This window comes from Corvus kubaryi, unplaced genomic scaffold, assembly GCF_017639235.1.
Source record: "Corvus kubaryi isolate FWS band 111438036 unplaced genomic scaffold, C.kubaryi_AGA036_p1.0 split3-73, whole genome shotgun sequence".
NCBI classification, from domain to species: Eukaryota; Metazoa; Chordata; class Aves; order Passeriformes; family Corvidae; genus Corvus; species Corvus kubaryi.
In genome coordinates this window covers 41331916-41352201 of record NW_024582091.1, presented here as the reverse complement: position 1 = coordinate 41352201, position 20286 = coordinate 41331916, and the positions used below count along the sequence as shown (strand labels likewise).

Here is a 20286-nt window from a genome sequence, read left to right as displayed (position 1 = left end):
GAATTCTACTTTTGAGTGACTATATTTTACTAAACAAGCTATTTCTATTATACCTATTTATTCCAAATTGAACAAGAAAACCTGAATTTTGAAGAGGCTGGCCAGAGTCTCTCTGAGCATTGCTACCTCTGTCTCCTTATAAAAATGCACTGTGTAAGGAAAAAACTAACAGGATCAATCCCAATAAATGCAGTTACATAAGCAGATATCCATATACACAGGTAGGCAGCATTTGTGTGCTTACATGATTTTTACTTGGGGAAAAAATAGGGGCATCCAGGGCAGATTTGCAGACTACATTTATATCTCACATCAGTAACAGTTTTGAGGCACACAGTGTCCGTTTAAGGGGACTACCCTGCCCTTTGTCCATGCTGATTGTGTTGAGGTGTCTGCAGAGCAAATCCTCAGGCAATGCCTAATCTAAAGGCTTCTTTGTTGCAGTCTGATCCTCAGAGGCTGGGGTTTTCTGAACAGCCAAGCACAGTCTCCTTACATTGTCTTTAAAATATGCTCAAGGATGGGGAAGCCCAAAAAATCTGAGTTACAGAAGCACTCAGCAAGAATGGCGTACCCTGTGAATGAGACTAGCATTTGTATTAGCTCTGGAGGTCTTAGTAGTATCCTTCACTTCCTGATTTTAAAAACAACTTGGGGAACTTCCTTTCTTGGGCTATTTTGGAACTTCTGCTTGTAGTTGTAATTGAAACCAAGCTCTGTGAAAACGTGTGGTGGTGGTAAGCCCCTACTGATGACCACAGCAAACCTCCATACCCAAATACTCAGCAGCTCAAGGGAGCCCTGAACACAGTTGAATTTTCAGCTTGGGTCATTTTGTTGGAGAAAACCAGTGTACATAAAGTATAAGAATATAGAAAATTAGCAGGCTGGGTCATTCTCCTGAACCACCTAATCCAAGTTTCTATCTCTAATGGCAAATGATGCTACTTGTTTCCAAAATAGGTGCAAATCTCATGCCTTCATAAGAAGCTTTTTCCTCCAAGCCTCTAGTTCATTAATTTTATTTACTCTTGAGAAAAGTATATAGGAGTAGGCTGATTTAGTTTCTTACTTCATTAAAGACTGTTTTCCTAGAAAAAGTTGGAATAATAGTGAATTTTGGTTAAGAATTTTGGTTTTACTATTATATCAGCTTCTGTCCCCAGGGGCAGAAGAGCAGAGAGTTCAAAAGAAAGATGGCTGGTAAGGAGCCAGAGCATTCTTCTGGGTGCCTTCTACCCTCAAAAGTAGAATCACTTAACAAACTTTCGTCTAATCCATGTCTTGTGACAGCAAGCTGTCACACATATGCTGCCATTTTGCATTAAGTCTTGGCAGTGGGACTGTGAGCTTGCTGTCCTTGAAGAGAAAAGAGCCTTTTTGTGTCAGAGCCTCTGCTTTTCACACCACCCTGTTCTCTCAGCCATATACAGAAATATCCTTACCTTGGCTGTTCTCTGAAAAGCAGCATACAGTCATGTTAAAGAATGGGGACATTCACTAAGTGAATTAATGTGTTCTGTTATTGCATTAGTCTTTTCATGCAACATAAGCAAGATGAAAAATGGTTGAATGAGCTTACACTAAAAATTCTGTGTTTAATTACTCTATTTCTTCCTCAAAGGCACCTTAAAATGATACTTTTTACTGCTGTCTGCTAAAGAAGGTAGATGAAAACATTTCCTTTAAATGTGCAGCCTTTTTCTTTGAGTGTCAGCTGGGTTGCCATTCACTTTCCTCTGCCATCCAAGAAGAAGCCAAGTAAAATAAACACAAGATTTCAAATTTTCAGTAGTGCTATCAGGAAAAAAATAAACGGGAAAAAACCCCACCACCAAACAAACCCCAAGTAACCAGGAAAGACTACTGCTCTTCCTCGTGCTTCTCAGCAGAAGAAAAAAAAACAAAACACAAACCTATGTCATGGTATCATAAAAGTGACATTGTAAATGGATTTTAAGAATTCTGCCTATGGGTACCTTCTAGAGAAATTTCTGATGGGAAGTGCATTTAACACAGTAATACAATAACTGAACAATAAGTGAAACTTTTTAAATTACTCTAAACAATGGAAATTAAAATCTACCTCTGAACTGGCTTTAAGTAGAAATTAATAACAATATATTTATGTATTTCTATTCTTTTTCAGTAATCTCTCTCTGATAAGTCACTTCTCAGCAGACATGAATAGCATTGATGGGAAGCAGAAGATGCTCTTTGTCCATTAGACAAATACCGCAATTGAGGCTGAATCAGTAGGTGCAGCCTTTGTTATTTCCCACATCTTCAGACTGATAAATTAATTCATCCCCTGACTAATTTAAGAAGTGTGGGCTTTACCAAGAAGTACCAACTTGTTTGAATGTAGGAGGAAATCAAAAAGTCATTGAAGTGTGGTGGCCTGACTGACCTGTGCCCAGGCTGGATGTTTTGCCTGTGAGAAGCGAAAGGGTGTTCAGGGGTCTTTGCAGTTTAAGACTGTAGCAGAAAGACTTTCAGAAAAGTTGGTATATTTTCTTCCCCGAGAATTTAGAGCTTAGGCTGGTGATTTTACTCAAGGAAATGGTCTTTCTAAGAACCAAACAAAATTCTTTGGGCCCTGGAGAATGATAAAAGTCCCTTTCTCCAATCCTGACAGGAAAAGGAAAATTAGTCTGATTTGTGGTGTTGCTTTTCTAAACATGCAGCACAATTGCCTGGGCAGAACACAGGAGGATGCCACCACTTCTGCTACATGTATGAGCTACACAGAGTTTAGATGCATGCAGGCAGAACAGTTAGAGGAAAAAAACAAAATAACCCCAAAACCCGTCAGAAAAACAAACAGCAGATGCCAGCAATGTCATACTTCATGACCCATTCTGTGCCTGCTAGGGTACAGAAAACCTTTCCTTCTATTGCAACAAAAGAGCTGTCCTGGTCCACTGGGCAAAAGCTTTGCTAAGAGTCACTAGTCAGATTGATTTACACACTAGATTGCAACACATCCAGCTGGCACCTGTTTAGAGTGGCAGCGTTTTCTGAATAATGGTCTACAGTGTCCTAGATTCCTGATGCATTTTTTTGTGAGGATCAAGAGCTTTAAAACCATTGTTCCCCTCAGGGTACCTGGTCTCCTCCATTTTCCTCTAACTGTGAAGCTTACAAAAAACAAGAGCTGGGACCCTGAAATTAGCACTTTACCCAGCAAAGAGGCTAGAGAAACATTTATGATATGTGAAGCAGATGAAATGCATTTTAATGTTGAACCTAATCTTTTTTCTGCTGTGGACTTCCCTGGAGCTATGCTAGCAGTTCCCCTTACACTAAGACTGTCCAGGGAAATTCCCTTTCTGCTTTTAGTATCCTCCTGAATAATTATATTTCAAAGTTTCTTCAAAATAAAGAGAGATGCTGGCTCTCTCACTTCCATTTTTTCAAAGGATCTGCTCATTAGATAGTGTCTGAACCAGAGACTGTATTACCAGGGTCTAAATGGAGAAATCCAACCAGAAAAGTAGAGCTGGAGGAGGAGGAGGAGAGCTGCCCATGGCTGAACCCCAGTGGGGAAGAGGAGTGGATATTGATGATTTCCTCAAGGTGAGCACAGATTTTATGCAAGTTGCTGTCCTGAAGTGAAAGCTTGCACCCTTCATGTATATCAGGACACATCAGATGGCTGATTTGAAACTCATTGATGAATGCTTAAGTGCTAGATTCACTGAAAAGCTTGTTAAGCACTGGAACAGGCTGCTCTGTTCACCCAAACAGGGAAGTGGTAGAGTCCCCAGCCCTGGAGGTATTTAAAAGATGTGTAGATGAGGCACTTGGGGACATGGTTTTGTGGTGGGCAGTATCAGGTTAAGGGTGGGACTCGATCTTAGAGGTATTTTCCAACCTAAATGATTCTTTGATTCTGCAAAGAGTCAGTTGACTGTTTTGATAAGGAAGGGTTACTATGTCAGTATGTTATATATTTAGAAAGGCTGGGTTTATGGTCCGAGGGTGGGCACGCCTGATTGACTCTGCTGTCGCTGACCTTGCCACCAGCATGTTTATTATTGACCTTGCCTCTTGTAGCACAGTGCCTGGGGCTCAGCCAAATCAGGGCACCACCGGTGACACAGGGACCAGGTTTCTGCCTGAGCAGGTTATAACCTGGACACAGCAGGTACCTCTGGTCTGTGCGAGGAGAAGATTATCAGCTTTGCAGATGAAGAACCTGCTACCAGTTTCCTGGGAAATATTTTTATAGCCTAAGCATAACAGCCTGGAGAGTTGTGACGTAACTAGGCTCTCTGAAGTTAGGATGTGGGCAGATTTCCCTGGGGGCAGTGACACGTCCATTAGCAGGTCCAGGCTGATGAACCAGGTGTTGCAGCTGCTTGACTGTTCTGCCATCTATCTATATGTGAACCTACATCAGGGCCAAAGTGGTAAATTTGCTGAGGAAAAATAGGGGAGGTTTGTCTCTTCACAAAATGAAGGGAAGATTGAAACTGTTTTAAAAATTACTTCTGCATCATGAAAACTTTAACTGAACATAAAATGCTTTCACTGAAAAAAAACCCATTTCTTCAGCTAAACACCAGCTACTCAAAATGTGAGACAACTTCTTACACTTCTTCCAATTTCAGGACCAACGTTCCCAGCAGCCTGCCAAAAATAAGATTTTGAGCAGCTGTTCTTAAGAAATCAAGGTCCTTTCAAGTTTCTTCTTCAAGCCAGCACCAAAAACACCTGTTTGATTGGTTTGGTGTGGGTCAGAAGCAGAGTTGCAGATTTACCCAGTTCACCTGTGGTTGGCTCAGCATGGCTCCAAGCAGAGACTGACTTTCACTTTCAGTTTGGCTCTGAGCTCACTCACGCAGAAGTTGAACTTTGAGAAATCCCCAAACACAAAGCCCAGCCACAGTGCGACAATTAGTCAAGTGTAGGATTTTCCCATTGTCTGTTTATAACTGACTACTGAATTTCTTGGGGGTTTTTGTTATTTTTCAAGAAACACTTAAGATGGGGGGGTTTCAGGGATTATTTTTAGATCTATGAAAAAAAGATAAATATAAGAGGTAAGAAAATCAATTTTACTTGATATTTGTGAGACATAATCAGTAGGGTTACTGCTGTTAGCCAAGGAGAGATGGTTTTCTCATTGCTGGGTTTCTGGGAAGCTGTGATCCAAGGTCACCGTGGGTCAAAGCTTACAGCTGTGGATAAGAGCAAAGTGTGGCTGGCTGCAGTTAAATATTCCTGCTTGCCCAACAAAGTGAGGAATTGTCTCTCTAGATGCATCTGGATGTGTTTGGTCCCTTTAGATGCTTATTCTTTTGCCATCCTGCAACCCAGCCCTTATTTTTGCAAGGAAGCTGTGAAAGTGACACGTCAGAGTCATGTTCTGAGCTGGGAGAAGGGCCAAGGGTGAGATCTGGCCTTGGCCTTACAGAACCATGTGAATAACACTTTGAAGAGGTTGGTGGAAACTATGCTCAGGTGAGGACTGCAGGACGAGGAAACGTCAATCAGAAGAAACATGTTTTTCTTTTTTCCTTGGGAAAACAGGTAGTATGAACACATAGGTTCATCCCCAAGGCCAGAAAATAGTCCATGAAATCATCTGGTCTGACTGCATGTCCACACTGGAATTTCTTCTGGTTAGTCTTGGAGCGAACCCAGCCAGCAATGTGTGTCCGACTAAAATGCTTCTGCTTTTAGGGAACACATCCACCTCCTCTCCATGCCCCAAAAGGCTCTTCCTTTTGACATGGTGATCTCAGCAGAGACCACCATTTACCTTGATTTTTTTTTTTTTTTTCCCACTGTGGTTCAAACATTCACAATGGCTTACTAACAGCATGGTTATTTTCACCTTTTATTTTTCCCAGTTTGCGCAGCTAACTCTTCTCCTAACACCAATTTCACCTACTTCTAAAAGCCCCTTCTTGCAGTTGTTTCCCTTACATGAACACATCCACACATACCCTGAGCCATCTCCTGATCTTCCTTTTACTACATTACCTAGGCTGATAGCCTTCAGATTAATTCTGCAGGGCTTTCTCAGACCCTCCAGCAGTTTTTAAGGGATCTTTTTGCAGTTCCATCAAGTTTTCAAATCCTTTAAAAAATACAAACACCAATATGTCAGACATCATCCAGTTCCACTGTTTCAAACACTTTTCTAACTTAAAATTAATCTTCTTACTTCTGCTAAGTGCTTTATACATACCTAAAGGTCACATCAAGCTTTGAGTACATAAAAGCTTCCTTACAAGTGGTTGTCTTGGTAATAAACACCTGAAAAATGCTTTAAAACAAGTTACCTCTTCCAGTTTCCATTATCTACCTTAATTAAAGCAAGATATGGACCATGGACACACAGAGGATGAAGGAGCTGTGCTATTCCTTAGGAAAGCTGATGCCAGGCGCCATGGGCCATGCAGACGCTGGTGGGCAGGTCTGTCTGGAGATGCTACGGCCCTTTGGCTGCAGGAGACGTGGGGACAGCTTTCCCATGACTCTGGGGGATACCAGGACCCCCAGCAGCTTTACACCTGCAGTCTTGAGGAAACCCAAATTCATACCCCAGCAGAATAATGTTGATAAAACTCCTGTATATGGATATAGAGTGTAGAGACTGACCCACAGAGCAGAGGAGTCTTTTTGACCAACAGCGTTTCTAAGGGCTTGCACTCAGTGGGTGCACAGTGAGGACAGGACTAAGGCATCCTCCTGGATGAGTTTCGTGGGGTCAGACTGAGTACAAGAGGCTTAGAAATACAATAGTTGATTGCATATATATATTATTTTCTCGGGATGATATTGTTTAGTAAGAAATAAATGCAATGACTTAGGCTAAAATCCCTCCTCCTAGCCAGAGGTGGGCAACCCGGTGAGACTTCATTTTGACATTAAAGTAAGTGGAATTCTGCTTTTATGTCTGTAACTGATTTAAAATTAAATAGTCCATCCACTGATGGATGAGTGTTGCATGGGAAGCACCAAAGACATACTTTATCCTCCCCTGAGAGCTCCTCAAGTCCCTTGCTTTTCACTGGATGCTTGAAATCTAAGCAACTACTTTCATGTGCCAAAATCAGCAGCATTTCCTCAGGCCACACCTTTATGGGACTAATTAATTTCCATGCCCACGTCTTCAAGGCATGTGAAGGTTCTCCTTCGTCAGCCAGCTGCAGCTTCATCTGCTTGTTCCCTGCCTAGCTCACTCTTCCTCTGCAGGGCAGGTGACGGGGTGACACGTAGAATGAAAAACACAGATGATGCTACAGTAACCCCCTTTTCTCGTGCAACAAGAGCACACCCACATACACGCTGCTTCCTCCCCAGCCCTAGCTTGCTGTGCCAGCTGAGTGCTAGCGAGAGCTCAGGACTGCTGAGAACTGCAAAGGTTTTGCTGCTTTGGTTGACATTTAACGATTAACCAATTTTGTGGAGACTGAAGGAAAAGGTGTTGTTTGTGGGAGGTGATGTGTGGAAAGGAGAAAGAGTAGGAGTAGCAGGTGTCATGCAGAAGGAGCTGTCTGAGCGTGTCTACCCATTTTGACCTTATCTGTCTTAAGGACAGAGCTGTTCTGGGTCCCTCACAACCACATGAGGTTACAGGCACCCATGCTTGGCTAAACCTGGGAGTTAAGTATTCCCGGGCCTGGCTAGCAGGAGATTGCCTGGCAGTAGAGGCACTGCATGTGTGACTGAACTTAAAAGCTCTGCCAAATATGAGAGCACAGGCGGGGAGTGGGAGAAAACCCTCTGGTTCTACTCTAGGCCATATAGGCTGACAATGAGGCACAATTCAAAGCTGATCTCCAAACAAACCTGGAGACATCTCATCTTGATGAGATGAGACATGCCTGGCTCTCCTAGCTTCAGTGAGCGCCAAAGACTCCCTGTTGGGGAACAGGCACTGCTTCAGGCACACCTGAACAAGGGGAGGATGAGTGTTACGTGGCTCAGCTTAGCCCAGGGGCTTCTCATAGCATTGGGATGGCCCTGCAGCCCACTGTCTTTCCTGATCTCAAAGATGCCCATTGCCACTGTCACAAGTGGGCTGCACAAGGACATGCCAAGTGCCTTTGCAATGGGATAGCAACAGGATTCAGCTTTCATATGCTTTTCATTCACCCATAAATCTCAGTATTCCTCCCTGAGAGGATGCTGAGGAGGATGACAAAGTGAATTTCCTCTGGGCATGCAGGAAATCTGGACTCCAGCGGGACTGGAAGTAACGTGGAATAGGAAAACAACAAACTTTCCTAAGCCTGAAACATTTAGTCTGGCTTTGCTCTGGCTTTACCTTGGAGTCCCACCTAGGTCAGCTCAGGGCACTGGAGGGGGTCTGTGCAGATTAGCAATGTCCTTTCATGGCTGGAAGTGGAGAAGGGAGCTAAAGAGACCAGGGCTACGCTGCTGGCATGGTTAGGCCCTGTCCACACCCTGGCCTCAGGCAGAGGGTGGTTCCTCATAGTGTCCTCACCTGATGACTGGGGAGATGCTAAATTCTGACCACGGCAATACAGCATGAGCCTGGTTCCGTGGTGACCTGGCACAGGGCAGCCCGCATTTTTGCTGTCCAAGGCTATCATCCTGCTGAGCAAAGGAGACCTTACCCAAGCTGCCTGCTGGAGATGTCCAGCTTGTGCCAGTTTCCAGATGGTATCAAGATTCTGCTGGCAAGGGCTGGCTGGCCTGGGCAGATCTGTGCTGGGAACACCTGAACAATTTCTGAGACGATCAATCGGGTGCCGGTGATGGGGAAAGTCCTTGACAGCACCATGTTTGCTAGCAGAGCAGGTGCCCTGGTGAGCCCCAGGAGACCTCTGGGGCTGCCTCATGCTGCTGAGCACAGGAGGGTCCTGGATGGAGTGCCCATGGTGCAGTGGTCTGCATGTCTGGTGCACTGCTGGCTGTGCTGCCCACCCTGCAGCAGCAGCACGGGGGAAATGGCAGGTGTGAGTGTGAGCCTCGGGACGCCCACAGCATGTTTCCTTTCCAGCAGCAGACAGGATGTTAGCTGTCATGGGTGTTAATTAGCCCACAGCGCGATGCTCCTGATTTTCATCAGTGCATCTTTCGGTTTGAGGCTCTCTCTTCTCAGACCCAGATTTTAACAGGGTCACAGCACTGAAGCCCCCATCCCTCTGAAGTCTTCTCTAGGTGCAACTTATTTTTTATTTTAATGAAGAATCCTGTATTCTACAAGCATCCCATGAGCACCACTGGCCATTTCTGGAGTTTGTCCAGATGTCTGCAGTGCTGATAGACTCAGATAAGTCCTAGACAGCACTGCACATGCTGCAGCACGTTCCCTGTGGCACACAGATATGAATAGCTGTGTGTATGCAGAAAGGTCATGAAAACCTTTTCTGGCTCACCTCAGAGTTTCATTTAGAAGTAAAATGAAATTATTAGCTGTTTAGAGATAAGCTGGTTATGACTGAGGCTTGGACACATAATAAAAGTTTTACTGTTTTAAACAAGATGTGTTGGTGGAAGTACAGATTCTGCCCCGTGTGGAACAGTTGTTCAGGTCAGCATCTGTGAGGGAAGCAGCTGCTGCCCAGCAGCTGGATGTGGCTTGTCACTGGCCATCTCATGAGAACTCTGGTCCCACCTGTCTGCAGGTGAAACAGAACAAGTGAGTGCTCCCAAATTTATCTCCAGTGGGAAATACCCATCTTATTTCATGCCCCATCACGCAGAATTGTAATACAGAAATAGCAGAATTGATACCAGAGCACCCATCAGCATTTGCTGCTGTTTATAACTTTCAAACAGGGAATGGTGTTAAGTGGGAACAGGGCAGTAACACCTGAAGACTCTCCAGCTTTTTAAAGCTGTGTGGATGCCTTTATGGGCCACTGCAACTCGGACACTTCTTGTTGCACAGCTGCATGGGCTCTGCAGACCATGCTGCTGCAGGCTGATGCCTGTGTAGGACATGCTCCCAATTCACCCCATTGAACTCATCTCATCACAGCCCACTGGGACTGGTCGTGGAGTCACAGACATATTTATGGCAACATCAACCAGCGTCGGGGCAGTATTCTTTCAAAACATGTTTATTTTCCATGTTTTTTGGAGTTTATTGAATACATTTGGGTTGCAGCTTTCATGAAACTGTAATTTATCAAAAGCACAATGAGGAATCACACAGGCCAAGTTTCTAAAGCTCACATTTAAGTTAGGTCGTAGGTAGAATGAAAGTTTAAAGGTCTCTACCAACAACAATGACATTTTTTTCCCACTGAGAAGCTTTTCAGTTTGGGTGATATTTTCAGTGTTGCTTTTTTTCAACACAAATGTAACTTTTCCAAAGAAAACAGACACATTCTATAATAATGTCAGCCAGCCTCTGAGTTTCTCATCAGAACAATTTCTATAAATTGTTTTGAATGACAAGCTGGATACATTATTCTGTGTTTATAAATAGATCTGTTTTCACAAAACTCTTTCTCAAGGAAATTGCTCTTAATTAATATGAAGTACTTTCACTTATTACTTGTATTATAAAAAGAGAGGAATCCTGCATGGATCAGAGTCCTGTGATGCTAAGAGTTAATAAAGGGACAAGTCTTACCCTGAAAATACCTCATCTTTTGGTTTGCTCCAGGTCTCTGCAGTCCCTGATTGTCTAATACCCACCTCCAAATTAATCAGCCCCATCATTCTGTTGAGGTCTTAACTGCTTCTTTCCTCACCATATCCTTATGAGGAAAGGCAGCACTATTAGCCCTGTGTTACAGATTGGGACCTGTGGTGCAGAAGTGAAATGTCATGATGAAAGTTGTCTGAACCAGAGCAGGGAATGGATGCCTACTCTTCCCCTAAAAAGCAGCACCCTGCCTGCTATGCTTCCATTCAGCTGGTGCTGTGATAGTATTAGATTTTTGTTCATTAATTTCCCATCAGTTAGTCTATGAAAGAAAACTCACAGTACTATTTTCAGCTGGTTACACAAGAGAGCGAAAACATTCCGCTAGTATAAGCACACAGAGGGTGAAAAATGGAAGTTAGTAAAAGTGAATGAAGAGAAAAAGTGAAGGGCAGGAGCAGTATGGTTGTCAAGAAGTCGTGGGAGAGTATGGAACAGAAATTGAAGCTTCAAGCTGACCCATAAAACTCCGTGATGTTACCAGCAACCTCACTGATTTCACCTTCAGAGACTGTGTTTTGCAGTAACCTTCACTTGAGTCATTGACACCTGCCCACTTCAGTCCTGTGGCCAGCCAGAAACCCTCCTACCTCCCCTAACCACAGCCTTGCACACAAGGGTCTCTGCTGTCAGCCCCCAGGCTCTGCATGGCTCACCCCTCTGCATCTCTGCAGACACTTCCCTGAGCTTTCTCAGCTTGCTATGGCAAAAATAAAAAGGCAAATAAATGGGGTTGCATGATGACAGGAATCAGATTTTCAGTTTTGGGACGGGATCAAGTGTCTCTGTAGGAGAGTTCAGTACATGATGTGCCTCCCTGCTTAGACCTGGCTGCCTAGGCAGGAAAAGGAGCCAGGGTAACTTAGAAAAGACCACACTCCCCCATTCCTTGTTCTTTCAGTGTGAAGAAACCCCCAAAATGATGTTTCCCTCTACATGGAAATGCAGTGCTAGCTTCATTATCAGGTTGGAAATCAAGAGAGTGATTAGTTAAATGACTTTCCCCAATGTCACACTAAGGGCTGCAGATCAGACTTGCTTCACTTTCCTAAAAGCCAGTTGAGTGTTGTCTTCAGTACACTGCTCCTCTCAGCTCCTGCAATTGCATCTGCAGTCACGGCAAGAGCTGGTCTGGGTCTACTGAATTCTCCAACACGACATCGGTGGAACACTCGGTGAAAAACCTGTGGGGTAAGAATCCTGTCCCCATGAATATTTGAAGAGAATGCACCTTATCTAATGTCTTCCCTGTCAGGAGTGGGCAATGAACTTAGCACCTAATGAGCAATATGCAAACTCAGCCTCAGAGGTACACAAGATGCCTGGTACAAAAATAAACATCAACTGCCAGAAAATATCCTCTGGACAACATCCCAAGGAATAAGTTTCTTTAGGGACTCAGTTTGCTAGGAGGCTGTTGGCTTTAAAGTAAACTTTGCCTTACTTAATTCCTGAGGTTTGTCATTGGTAGTTTTCCAACATAAATCTGAGGATTTCTGATTGGCCTGTTGGTTAATAACCAGATAGTAAGCACAGGATTATGCTCATGTTACCTTTTCCTAATGCTACTGATAATTGCTCAATAGGTTCAGAAACCAGACACTTCACTGACTTTTATCTCATGAGCCAACTCTTCATGCAATGCCTGGGTCTGCACTAGTTGATTAGAATAATGTTACTGCAGTAAGGAATTGGTTTGAGGGCTGGAGGGTACAGTTTCTAGATAGTTGAACCTGCAGGATGAATAAGTTAATCCATTTTCTGGAAATTACTTATGGTTCAGTCCCAAAAATCACCTGCATTAGCCCAGTCTAGTTGCTTGTGAATTTCCATAGGGGAAAGGAAAAATCACATTTAGACTGAAAACATGGATGGTTCAGAGGTTTGGCAACAAACTCACAAATGCTATTGCCTCCATGTGAAATTCATCCTCAATGTATAGTGGCTAAGCAGGATAGTGTTCCAGTAAGTGCTCCATGGTACTTGCATAGCTTACTGCCTGCACAGAAAAAAATTCAGGGAATATTCCATCTGTGGCTGCTCTCCATCCTGAAAGGTAACAGCTTTATGAAGGTGGGTTACTTGTTAAAATTCCACCTTCCTGCTATGAAGTGTAGTAGAGGCTTTCCTTTTTATGCTTCTATACGTGCAGGGGCTTTAGACCATGTCTGCAGACAGCAAGTCTGGAATGTTGCCCAAGATGGCAGTGTTTTTGGAATACAAAAGATATTTTTCATTTAAAGGCTGATTAGCTTGTGCTGATCACAAACACTCAAAAATCACTTTCCATGGGGCTTTGTGGGCCTCCTCCATTGCTTCATGTCATGGTGAAGCCACCAGTGGCTTTGTCACGAGGCTGTGAGGTCTCGGGGAGGGACTGTATGGAGCACAAAGGAAGCTGGGTTTGACCTGACTTTCACAACAGCCTCTTCTGCACCTCAGAGGTTTTGTGTAATCATTGACTCCGGTGTATTCAGTAGAAACGTTACTTCATTTCGTAAGATGAGCTGCTTCAAGGCCTTGATAGCCATTAGTGCTGTGAGGCAGGTGCCGATGAGGAAGCTGGGGCTCCGTCCAGGCTACTGAGATTAGCACAGCTCGAGGGATAGGCTTAAGCAGGCAGCCACCCACCCACAGGAGCAAAGAGTGTGAAAACATCACAGCTCTCCTGCCCACATTTCCCGGAGAGCAATGTGAAGGCAAGGCTTGGGGCAAAGGGAGGCAGCAGCTACTGCTGAACTGCCACTTGGAGGAGCAAAATTAGGTGCTGGCACGAGCTGCAAATTAGCTGATGGCACCAGCAACAATGTGGATTAGACCACTGAGAATGCTCTGCAGGAGCTCTTGGTAAATGCTGCCTCCTGCGGAAATGAGAGGGAGGGCCCATACTGAGCATGAAGTGGGGATGAGGCGCTGGGACAACTTTCCTGCCCAGCACAGTCTGTTCTCATGGACAGAGGTCCAAAAACCAAAGCCAGAGGCTGAAGGAGGGAGGAACTCAGGGCTGGACAAGAGGCACAACTGCCCTCCAGCTGATCACCCCCATCACCAGCTAACACAGGGATGCTGCTGTCTTCTTCCTATAGTGACATCAACAGCCCGTTTTTTCCACAGGCATCTGTAGTTTGCAGCTATTGTGGGCAGGAGGGTGGGGTGGGGTGTGTGATAGTATTTTTCACTCGTAACACCTACCAAATTATGGCACCAGTGAAAACAGAGCAGTGAATCCTAGGTACTCGTTCAGTATTTGAGCTCCTCCTGTCCTCCTGGGCTCTAGGATGATTCCGGGCTCTGAGATGGAGCCGTATGGCAAGCCAGGAGGTGTCACACAGAGCCACTTCACAGACTTCAATCAGGAATGTTTCCGGCAAAAGAAAAATGTGTTAAACTCAGCCGTTCTCACAGTCTGACAGCTCCTGATGTTCATGTCAAGAAATGAATGCAAAAAAAATGTTCTCTCTCTGAAGAGAGACATAACTGACAAATAATTAATGAGTAAGTGCTCATACAGCACAACTTGCCCCCTTCCCCATGCAAGGAGTGCTCAAGGCCTCAGACTTTTGAAAGACAAAGACCAAAGATATTGATGCCCTTTCTGCCTTTCCCCTGAAGACTTTTTTGTAATACGTAACAAGCCCACTTGCAACACCACCATGCCCAGTTAGCAGTGCTGTTTGACTAACTGCTCTGGGTTTATTTGAGGGGAAATTGGGGCACTGAGGTGAAATAGCTGCAGCTCAAATAGCAGCCCTTCTTATTGGAAATAGTTTAATCAAGGAAGGAGACACTGCCACTAACATCAGCAGGTATTATTTCCCATTGGTTTGTGTAGGTAAGCCATGACCTGTAGCAAAATAAGGTGGTAAACTCTGCCAACTCTTCTGCCTGTTTTGGAGGCTTTGCTATCCAGAAGAAAGAAGAACAGGAAGAAAACAAAGAATCAGAATGCACCAATGAGAAAGCCAATGGAGACTTCTCAACAGCACTAGTAAGAACAAGGAGCCAGCACTGGCAGCCCTTGGCATGGGATTGGAGAGATGGAGGGAAGAGGCTTATCTCCTGCTGCACAGGCCTGGTGGGAGGGCGAGAAGAGCAGCTGGGTGCAATGCCAGCAAGTGCAGTTCCCACCACCTCTCCCATCCATCCCATCTACACCAGCAGCCCCCACTGCAGCCACAACTGCCAGCTCAGCCACCCCAGGCACCACAGGTACACTCCCACACCTGCAACTCGCCTGGGGTCCTCTAGTGCAGAACACTGACAGCACATATGCATGGGCAAGCCAAGGTGTATCACCTTGCTCCTGGGCATCAAACATCTGTGCAGCCACTCGATGTACGTACCTGGCTGAAGGCAACCATGGCTTGCTCAAACCTTTGCTGAATAGAAGCGATGGTGCTGAACACCGGCGGGAAGGAACAGTCTTGAGGGGCTGAAACCAAGAATAAGTTTGTTATCAGTTTCCATCCTCCAGCAAAGCTCCCACAAAGGTGAGGGATTTGATCATTTATAGGAGTCATTGTTACAAAGTGTGTATGGGAGGAGAATACAGTCTGTTTGTGCTCCTGACTCCTGGATGCTGCCAAATTTCCCCTCGAGTGTCAAGGCTCCAAGCCCCATGGTGTTCGGCACAACAGCTGCTGTCACACAGGGCCAACTGGCCTTGGGGGCAGTGGCCAAGGCCAGCGCACAGCCACAGCACTGTGGGCAAAGCCCTGGGGCCACCAGCTGAGGCACCCCCCACTTGGGGCAGGCTCGGCACCAATGTCTGCACAGGGGCTGCTCAACACGAGCTGCTTTCCAGGCAGTGGGGAGACATGGACACTTGCAGGGCACCGTTCTTCCCTCCCTGCTTCTGCAGCAGGCTTGGGAGAACAGGAACCATGTCCTTTCCCAGAAGCGCCTGCTTCTCTGCCCTGACTGTAAAAGGCCTTTGGAGCAACAGGGTTGGATACAGACCTCTGCATTCTGAAACGTGGGGTGAGAGGAGGCCGCTCTTGGTGAGCCCAGCATGCAGAGGCAATCAAGCTGGTTTCAATTAGAGGTGCATAAGCTGCTGCCTCCAAATCCACAGGGAAGCTCCATGCCTCTTGAAGATCTAAAATCCCTGCAATCTGTGCCTCGGGACAGCAGGTTCTGTGTGGCTGCCCGCCATCTGAACACAAGCATGAGTGCTAAGGAATGAGGCTATTTTAGGAACAAGTGACACAACAGAGGAGCATCAGAGGCAAGAAATGGCTCCTTGCTGCCAAGTGTTGACATGAGGCCAATAAAGGGCAGGTTACCACCCTTTGAGGGGATGCCTGTCTTATTAAAGTTGTATTTACGGTATTTTTTGAGATACTTGAAAAGAAGGGTGATATATTTACAGAGAACTTTCTGAACATTTGGCCTCATTAACTGAGTGGAAAAAGAATGATTAAAAACACCATCTGCTTTTTATTGAACTTTGTTTCAAATTCATCAGAATTTCATCAGCTTTAACCTCTAATTCTCAATTTTTACTCCTGGAAGTATGTTAGCAGCATACCACCCCATGCAGTTTACAAATGGCAAACAAGCCCTGGTGGTGTCTGCAGATCTTCTCTACTAAGATCTCACCAAGTCAGTGCAAACCAGCTCAGCACAAAGGGCAGGCAACTGCACAACATGCAGCAGAGCTGGAGGCACCGCGTACTCCCTGAAGGTGTCTGAGACCAAGCCCTGAGAAGGGTGACTGGGAGTCCAGCTGGCTGAGACCACCCCATGGTGCCACAGCCCATGTAACCCAAAGCAAATGCAGTTTCCCAGAGGAGATGAGTGATTTTCCCCATCATTATCAGCAGAAAAAAGTAAAGCAGCAGCAGGAGAAGTCACCTCACTCTGCCTGCAGGGAAAAGTGCTGGCACACATAGCTATGAAGCTGCAGCAGCACTGCACTGGGATACTAGAAAACCACTTTTTGCTAGGAAGAGTGAAAGACAGGAGTGGTTTGTATATTTACTCCTGGTTTATACCAGTTTGACACTGGTATGTTTAGCCCAGTGGCCTCTCTGTATGCGGGAGCTTGTGTGACAGGCATAGGTGACACTGCTTCATACCTGCAGAGGAGCTGGTTTCTGATGGCAATGTTTGTTCCCATATCTGTACCATCATGGCCTTTCTGCTGCCTACCTTTGACAAATACCTAAATACATGCAATCTGAAGTCAAAGAAATTAACATTGAAATTGCTAATCATGTTATCAGAGCAGCAGGTCTTTGCTTTTCTAAGTAATGACTCATTATGACCAGAAGTTCTTCTGCAGTCTGCTGCTCAACAAAAGGTCAGTATGTGACAAAGCCTGTGCTGCTCTCGCAGAAGTCACTGCAGAGCTCATGGAGTTAAATGCGTTTTGGAGAGAGGTTATCCTTCTAAGATCATTCTAAGATGCTGTAGGGTGTTGTCTTCATGCTTAAGCCCACTGAGACTCTGGCTGGGGGTAGTTCTCTAGCTCCAATTAAAATACCATACGCACGGAAGGCATGGTCTATTCATCACTGGGTTTGTAGTATCAGGATAAAATACCAGCCTAGTGATAGAGCAATGGAAATAGCTGCTGCCTGCAGGGGAAGTGACGATGAATCCTGACCCAGGCAGAGGCCCATTTTCTCCCCAGCTTACTCCCTTGTATCCTGAGCTCTGATCACAGCAGCTTATAACACTGTCAGTGTTGTCATCCTGCCTCCATTTAAACCCACAAGGACTGCTCAGTGCAGACTCCCAAACAAGATACACTTGGGAGGGCAGACACCAGTTTCTTAATCTGGTGCAACATCTGAGAGGTCAGCCAGGATTCTTTTCTGAACCCACCCAGGACCAGCCAAAAGGCACTCTCTTTGCAGAGCAGACAGGGAATGCTCAGGAAAATGCAACCCTCCCGGCATCCTCCCAGAGCGGCCATGGGGGTTACAGCTGCTGGCAGCAGGATGCTCAGGGTGCCTGGATCAGTGTGTCACCAGGACAGCAAGCAAAGAGCGCTGCACTGTGGGGGAAAATGGTTTTGTTTCTCTCCCCAAATCAGTGTAAAGCAAATTATTTCTGTTACTGTTATTCTTATATTAACTCTATTCTAGAGTTGGCACAATTTCGCCTGCCAAATGCATATAGCAAAGATTAAACAAGCTGTGTATTTCAAGTGATATATGTACACACATGCACCTTTTGACACAAGTGAAAATATCAGGCCTGATATTCCTCCTCTCACTCCAAAAGCAAGGGACTTATTACTTGGTTTATTGAATAAGATCATGTCATGTCATGAAGAAAAACTTTATTCCCCAGTGTTGCTGCTACTTTGGTGGAAAAAACCACATGTGATTTTTACTGAAAGACTGCAGCAGGTGCAGAGAGGACAAATTAACTTTGCCCTGTGCTCCAAGACCTGGGAGAATTCAGAGTTATGCCAGTATTCACTGTCAATTACATCATACTTTCTCTCTTCATGGAGGATATCACAGTTTCTGCCACAAGTTTAGCTCCAGCCCTTCTTACTCCAGCCTGTGACCTGCTCTCATTCCGAGGCACACAGCAGATAATGTAAGGATGGCATCTGCAGATGGCAGAATTTCGAGAGCACTCATGGGGATTCATTTGCTCCAGGAAATCACCTACATGCACATGCAAGGGCTTCATCCCAAGCAAGGGCTTCATGCCAGGCACCCACAAGGAGAGCTGCCTGAAGACTCAACCGTAACCAGAAAAACAGAAGGGAAGTCTAAAAAAGTATCCCAGTGCTCTGCACACTGTGGTGGGATATAGGGATGAGGGTGCTGAAAAATGCTTGCACCAAATGATTTCCTTTTTGAAACTGGCACAAAAATCAAATCTCTTTTATTATCTTGAAGCACTCCACCAAAAATCCTGAAAATCCAGAGTTCAGTCATTCTTCCTCAGGTGACCTAACCATGTCCTGTTGGTTTATAGACAAGCGAATGCATTGCTTGTCTTTATTCATTCAGAAAGCCTTTCAGAGTGTGTATACAGGGACATGATTTTGCCATCTGAAGGGATTTTTGGGTGGCCAGATTCTTCAGCAAGTAACAGCCAGCATGATCTGAAAACTAGATGCCATTTCTAAAACCTTGGACTTTTGTTTCTTCATGACTTTCAGAAATGCCCCCACATCTACTAACATATTTCTACAATCCTTAAGGAAAAACTAAAAGCCTCTTTACACACTCGGTGAGAGTCCTTGTGAAAACAGTAAACTCATGTCCTTTCTTCTGCTCCTGAAAGAATCCATCAGCAGCAGAAGCACAGTTCACATAAAGTGATCACTTAACCCAAAGCCCACAAGACACCAAAAGCAGAGGAGGAGAGCCCAGAGGATTTCCAGGAGGTGTGGTGGCAGGTAAACCTGCCTTTCCTTGACCAGGTTTTCCCAGGGAACACAATGAAATTCCCAGGGACTTTCCTTTCCCCAGCCATGTAATGCACATGTACATGCAGAGGAGGTTGGGACAGGGGAGTTGTGATCACCCTAGCACATCAGGCTGCCAAAAAGGAAAGGAAAAGGGGCTCCTGAAGGCAATGAGTCCTTTAAATGAACTTTTTCATGGACCTCTTCCCAATTTTGTCTCTCACCTGAGGTCACTAGCAAGGAGGTGACAAGAGGTATGGGGATGCCATCCAAACACTCTTCAAGGAAGTGTTGCACTGCCAAACCAAACCACTGCAGATGCTGCTGGTTTCATGGCTCAGGCTGTGCTTGTGTTAGCCAGTGCTGCCCATCCTGAGGCAGGGCTCTGCTCCCACTGGGAAGATCCCAGGACACTGGTGCCTCGAAGAGGGCAGGGGTTGAACATGGCAGTGCTACTTGGCATGGGCCAAAGAGGGTTCAGGGCTGGCTTTAACAGTTTATGTGTGATATTATAATTTATAATGATTTTAGATAATTATGCTGCAGTGCCAGGGAGCACTCTCAAGTGCTTTTTAATCTGTTAGTGCAGGCAAATCATGAATTGTGCATGCCCTGGTCATTTCTGCAGCCAGTCCCACTAGCTGACATTTCAGATGAGCAGCCCTCTGTGAGTATTTCCCAGTGGCACACAGATGTGTGGCATTGCCTGGCTCCTTTGTCCTTCATGAACCAGGGCACATCTGTACCCCCTGGGATCTGTTGGGTGCTCTGCTGCCTCACTGCCCCCAGCAGTACCCAGGAGAGCTGCCCTGCAGATGCTCCCTAGGGGCTGGTTTGGCTTAATCAAGCAGACTGGGAAGGAACTTAGAATTGCATGCAAGAGGAGGATTTCTGGTCTTGGTTGTGTCAGCGTGGGCAGAGTGGTCCCTCTGAAATAAGCAGCAGCACTCAATTTAAACTAGCCATCCCAAGGTGATCGGTCCAGTCTTATACAGAATAAACAAGACTGGAATTTGCCTTGAGCTAGTCCACAGTAAAACTCTTTTCCAAAGCAACTTTGTGCCACTATCACCACTCGAGTCAGTGCAGTTACTCTGGACTTCTAACAATACACAGATTTTTATCTAAATAGGTTTAAAAGCTGACAGCCTGGTTATGGGGACTGATGAGATTTCCTTTATTGACTGTGCAATCAGTGTGATTTAGAGTCTCCACGGGGGCCTTGCTGAAGGCTCTCCAAGACCCAGCTGTGACAAATTCT

The 20286-nt window shown here is 45.3% G+C and overlaps 1 protein-coding gene across 2 annotated transcripts in view; it reads right to left on the bottom strand.

The window, feature by feature from the left end:
* The window catches only part of LOC121659175 (T cell activation RhoGTPase activating protein), a 43900-nt gene that overhangs the window by 21287 nt on the left and 2327 nt on the right, over window positions 1–20286 (bottom strand). For both annotated transcript variants that reach the window (XM_042017050.1, XM_042017049.1), the window contains exon 2: window positions 14989–15077. In XM_042017050.1, the coding sequence (XP_041872984.1) occupies window positions 14989–15077 (89 nt within the window). The remainder of the gene's footprint in view (window positions 1–14988; window positions 15078–20286) is intronic.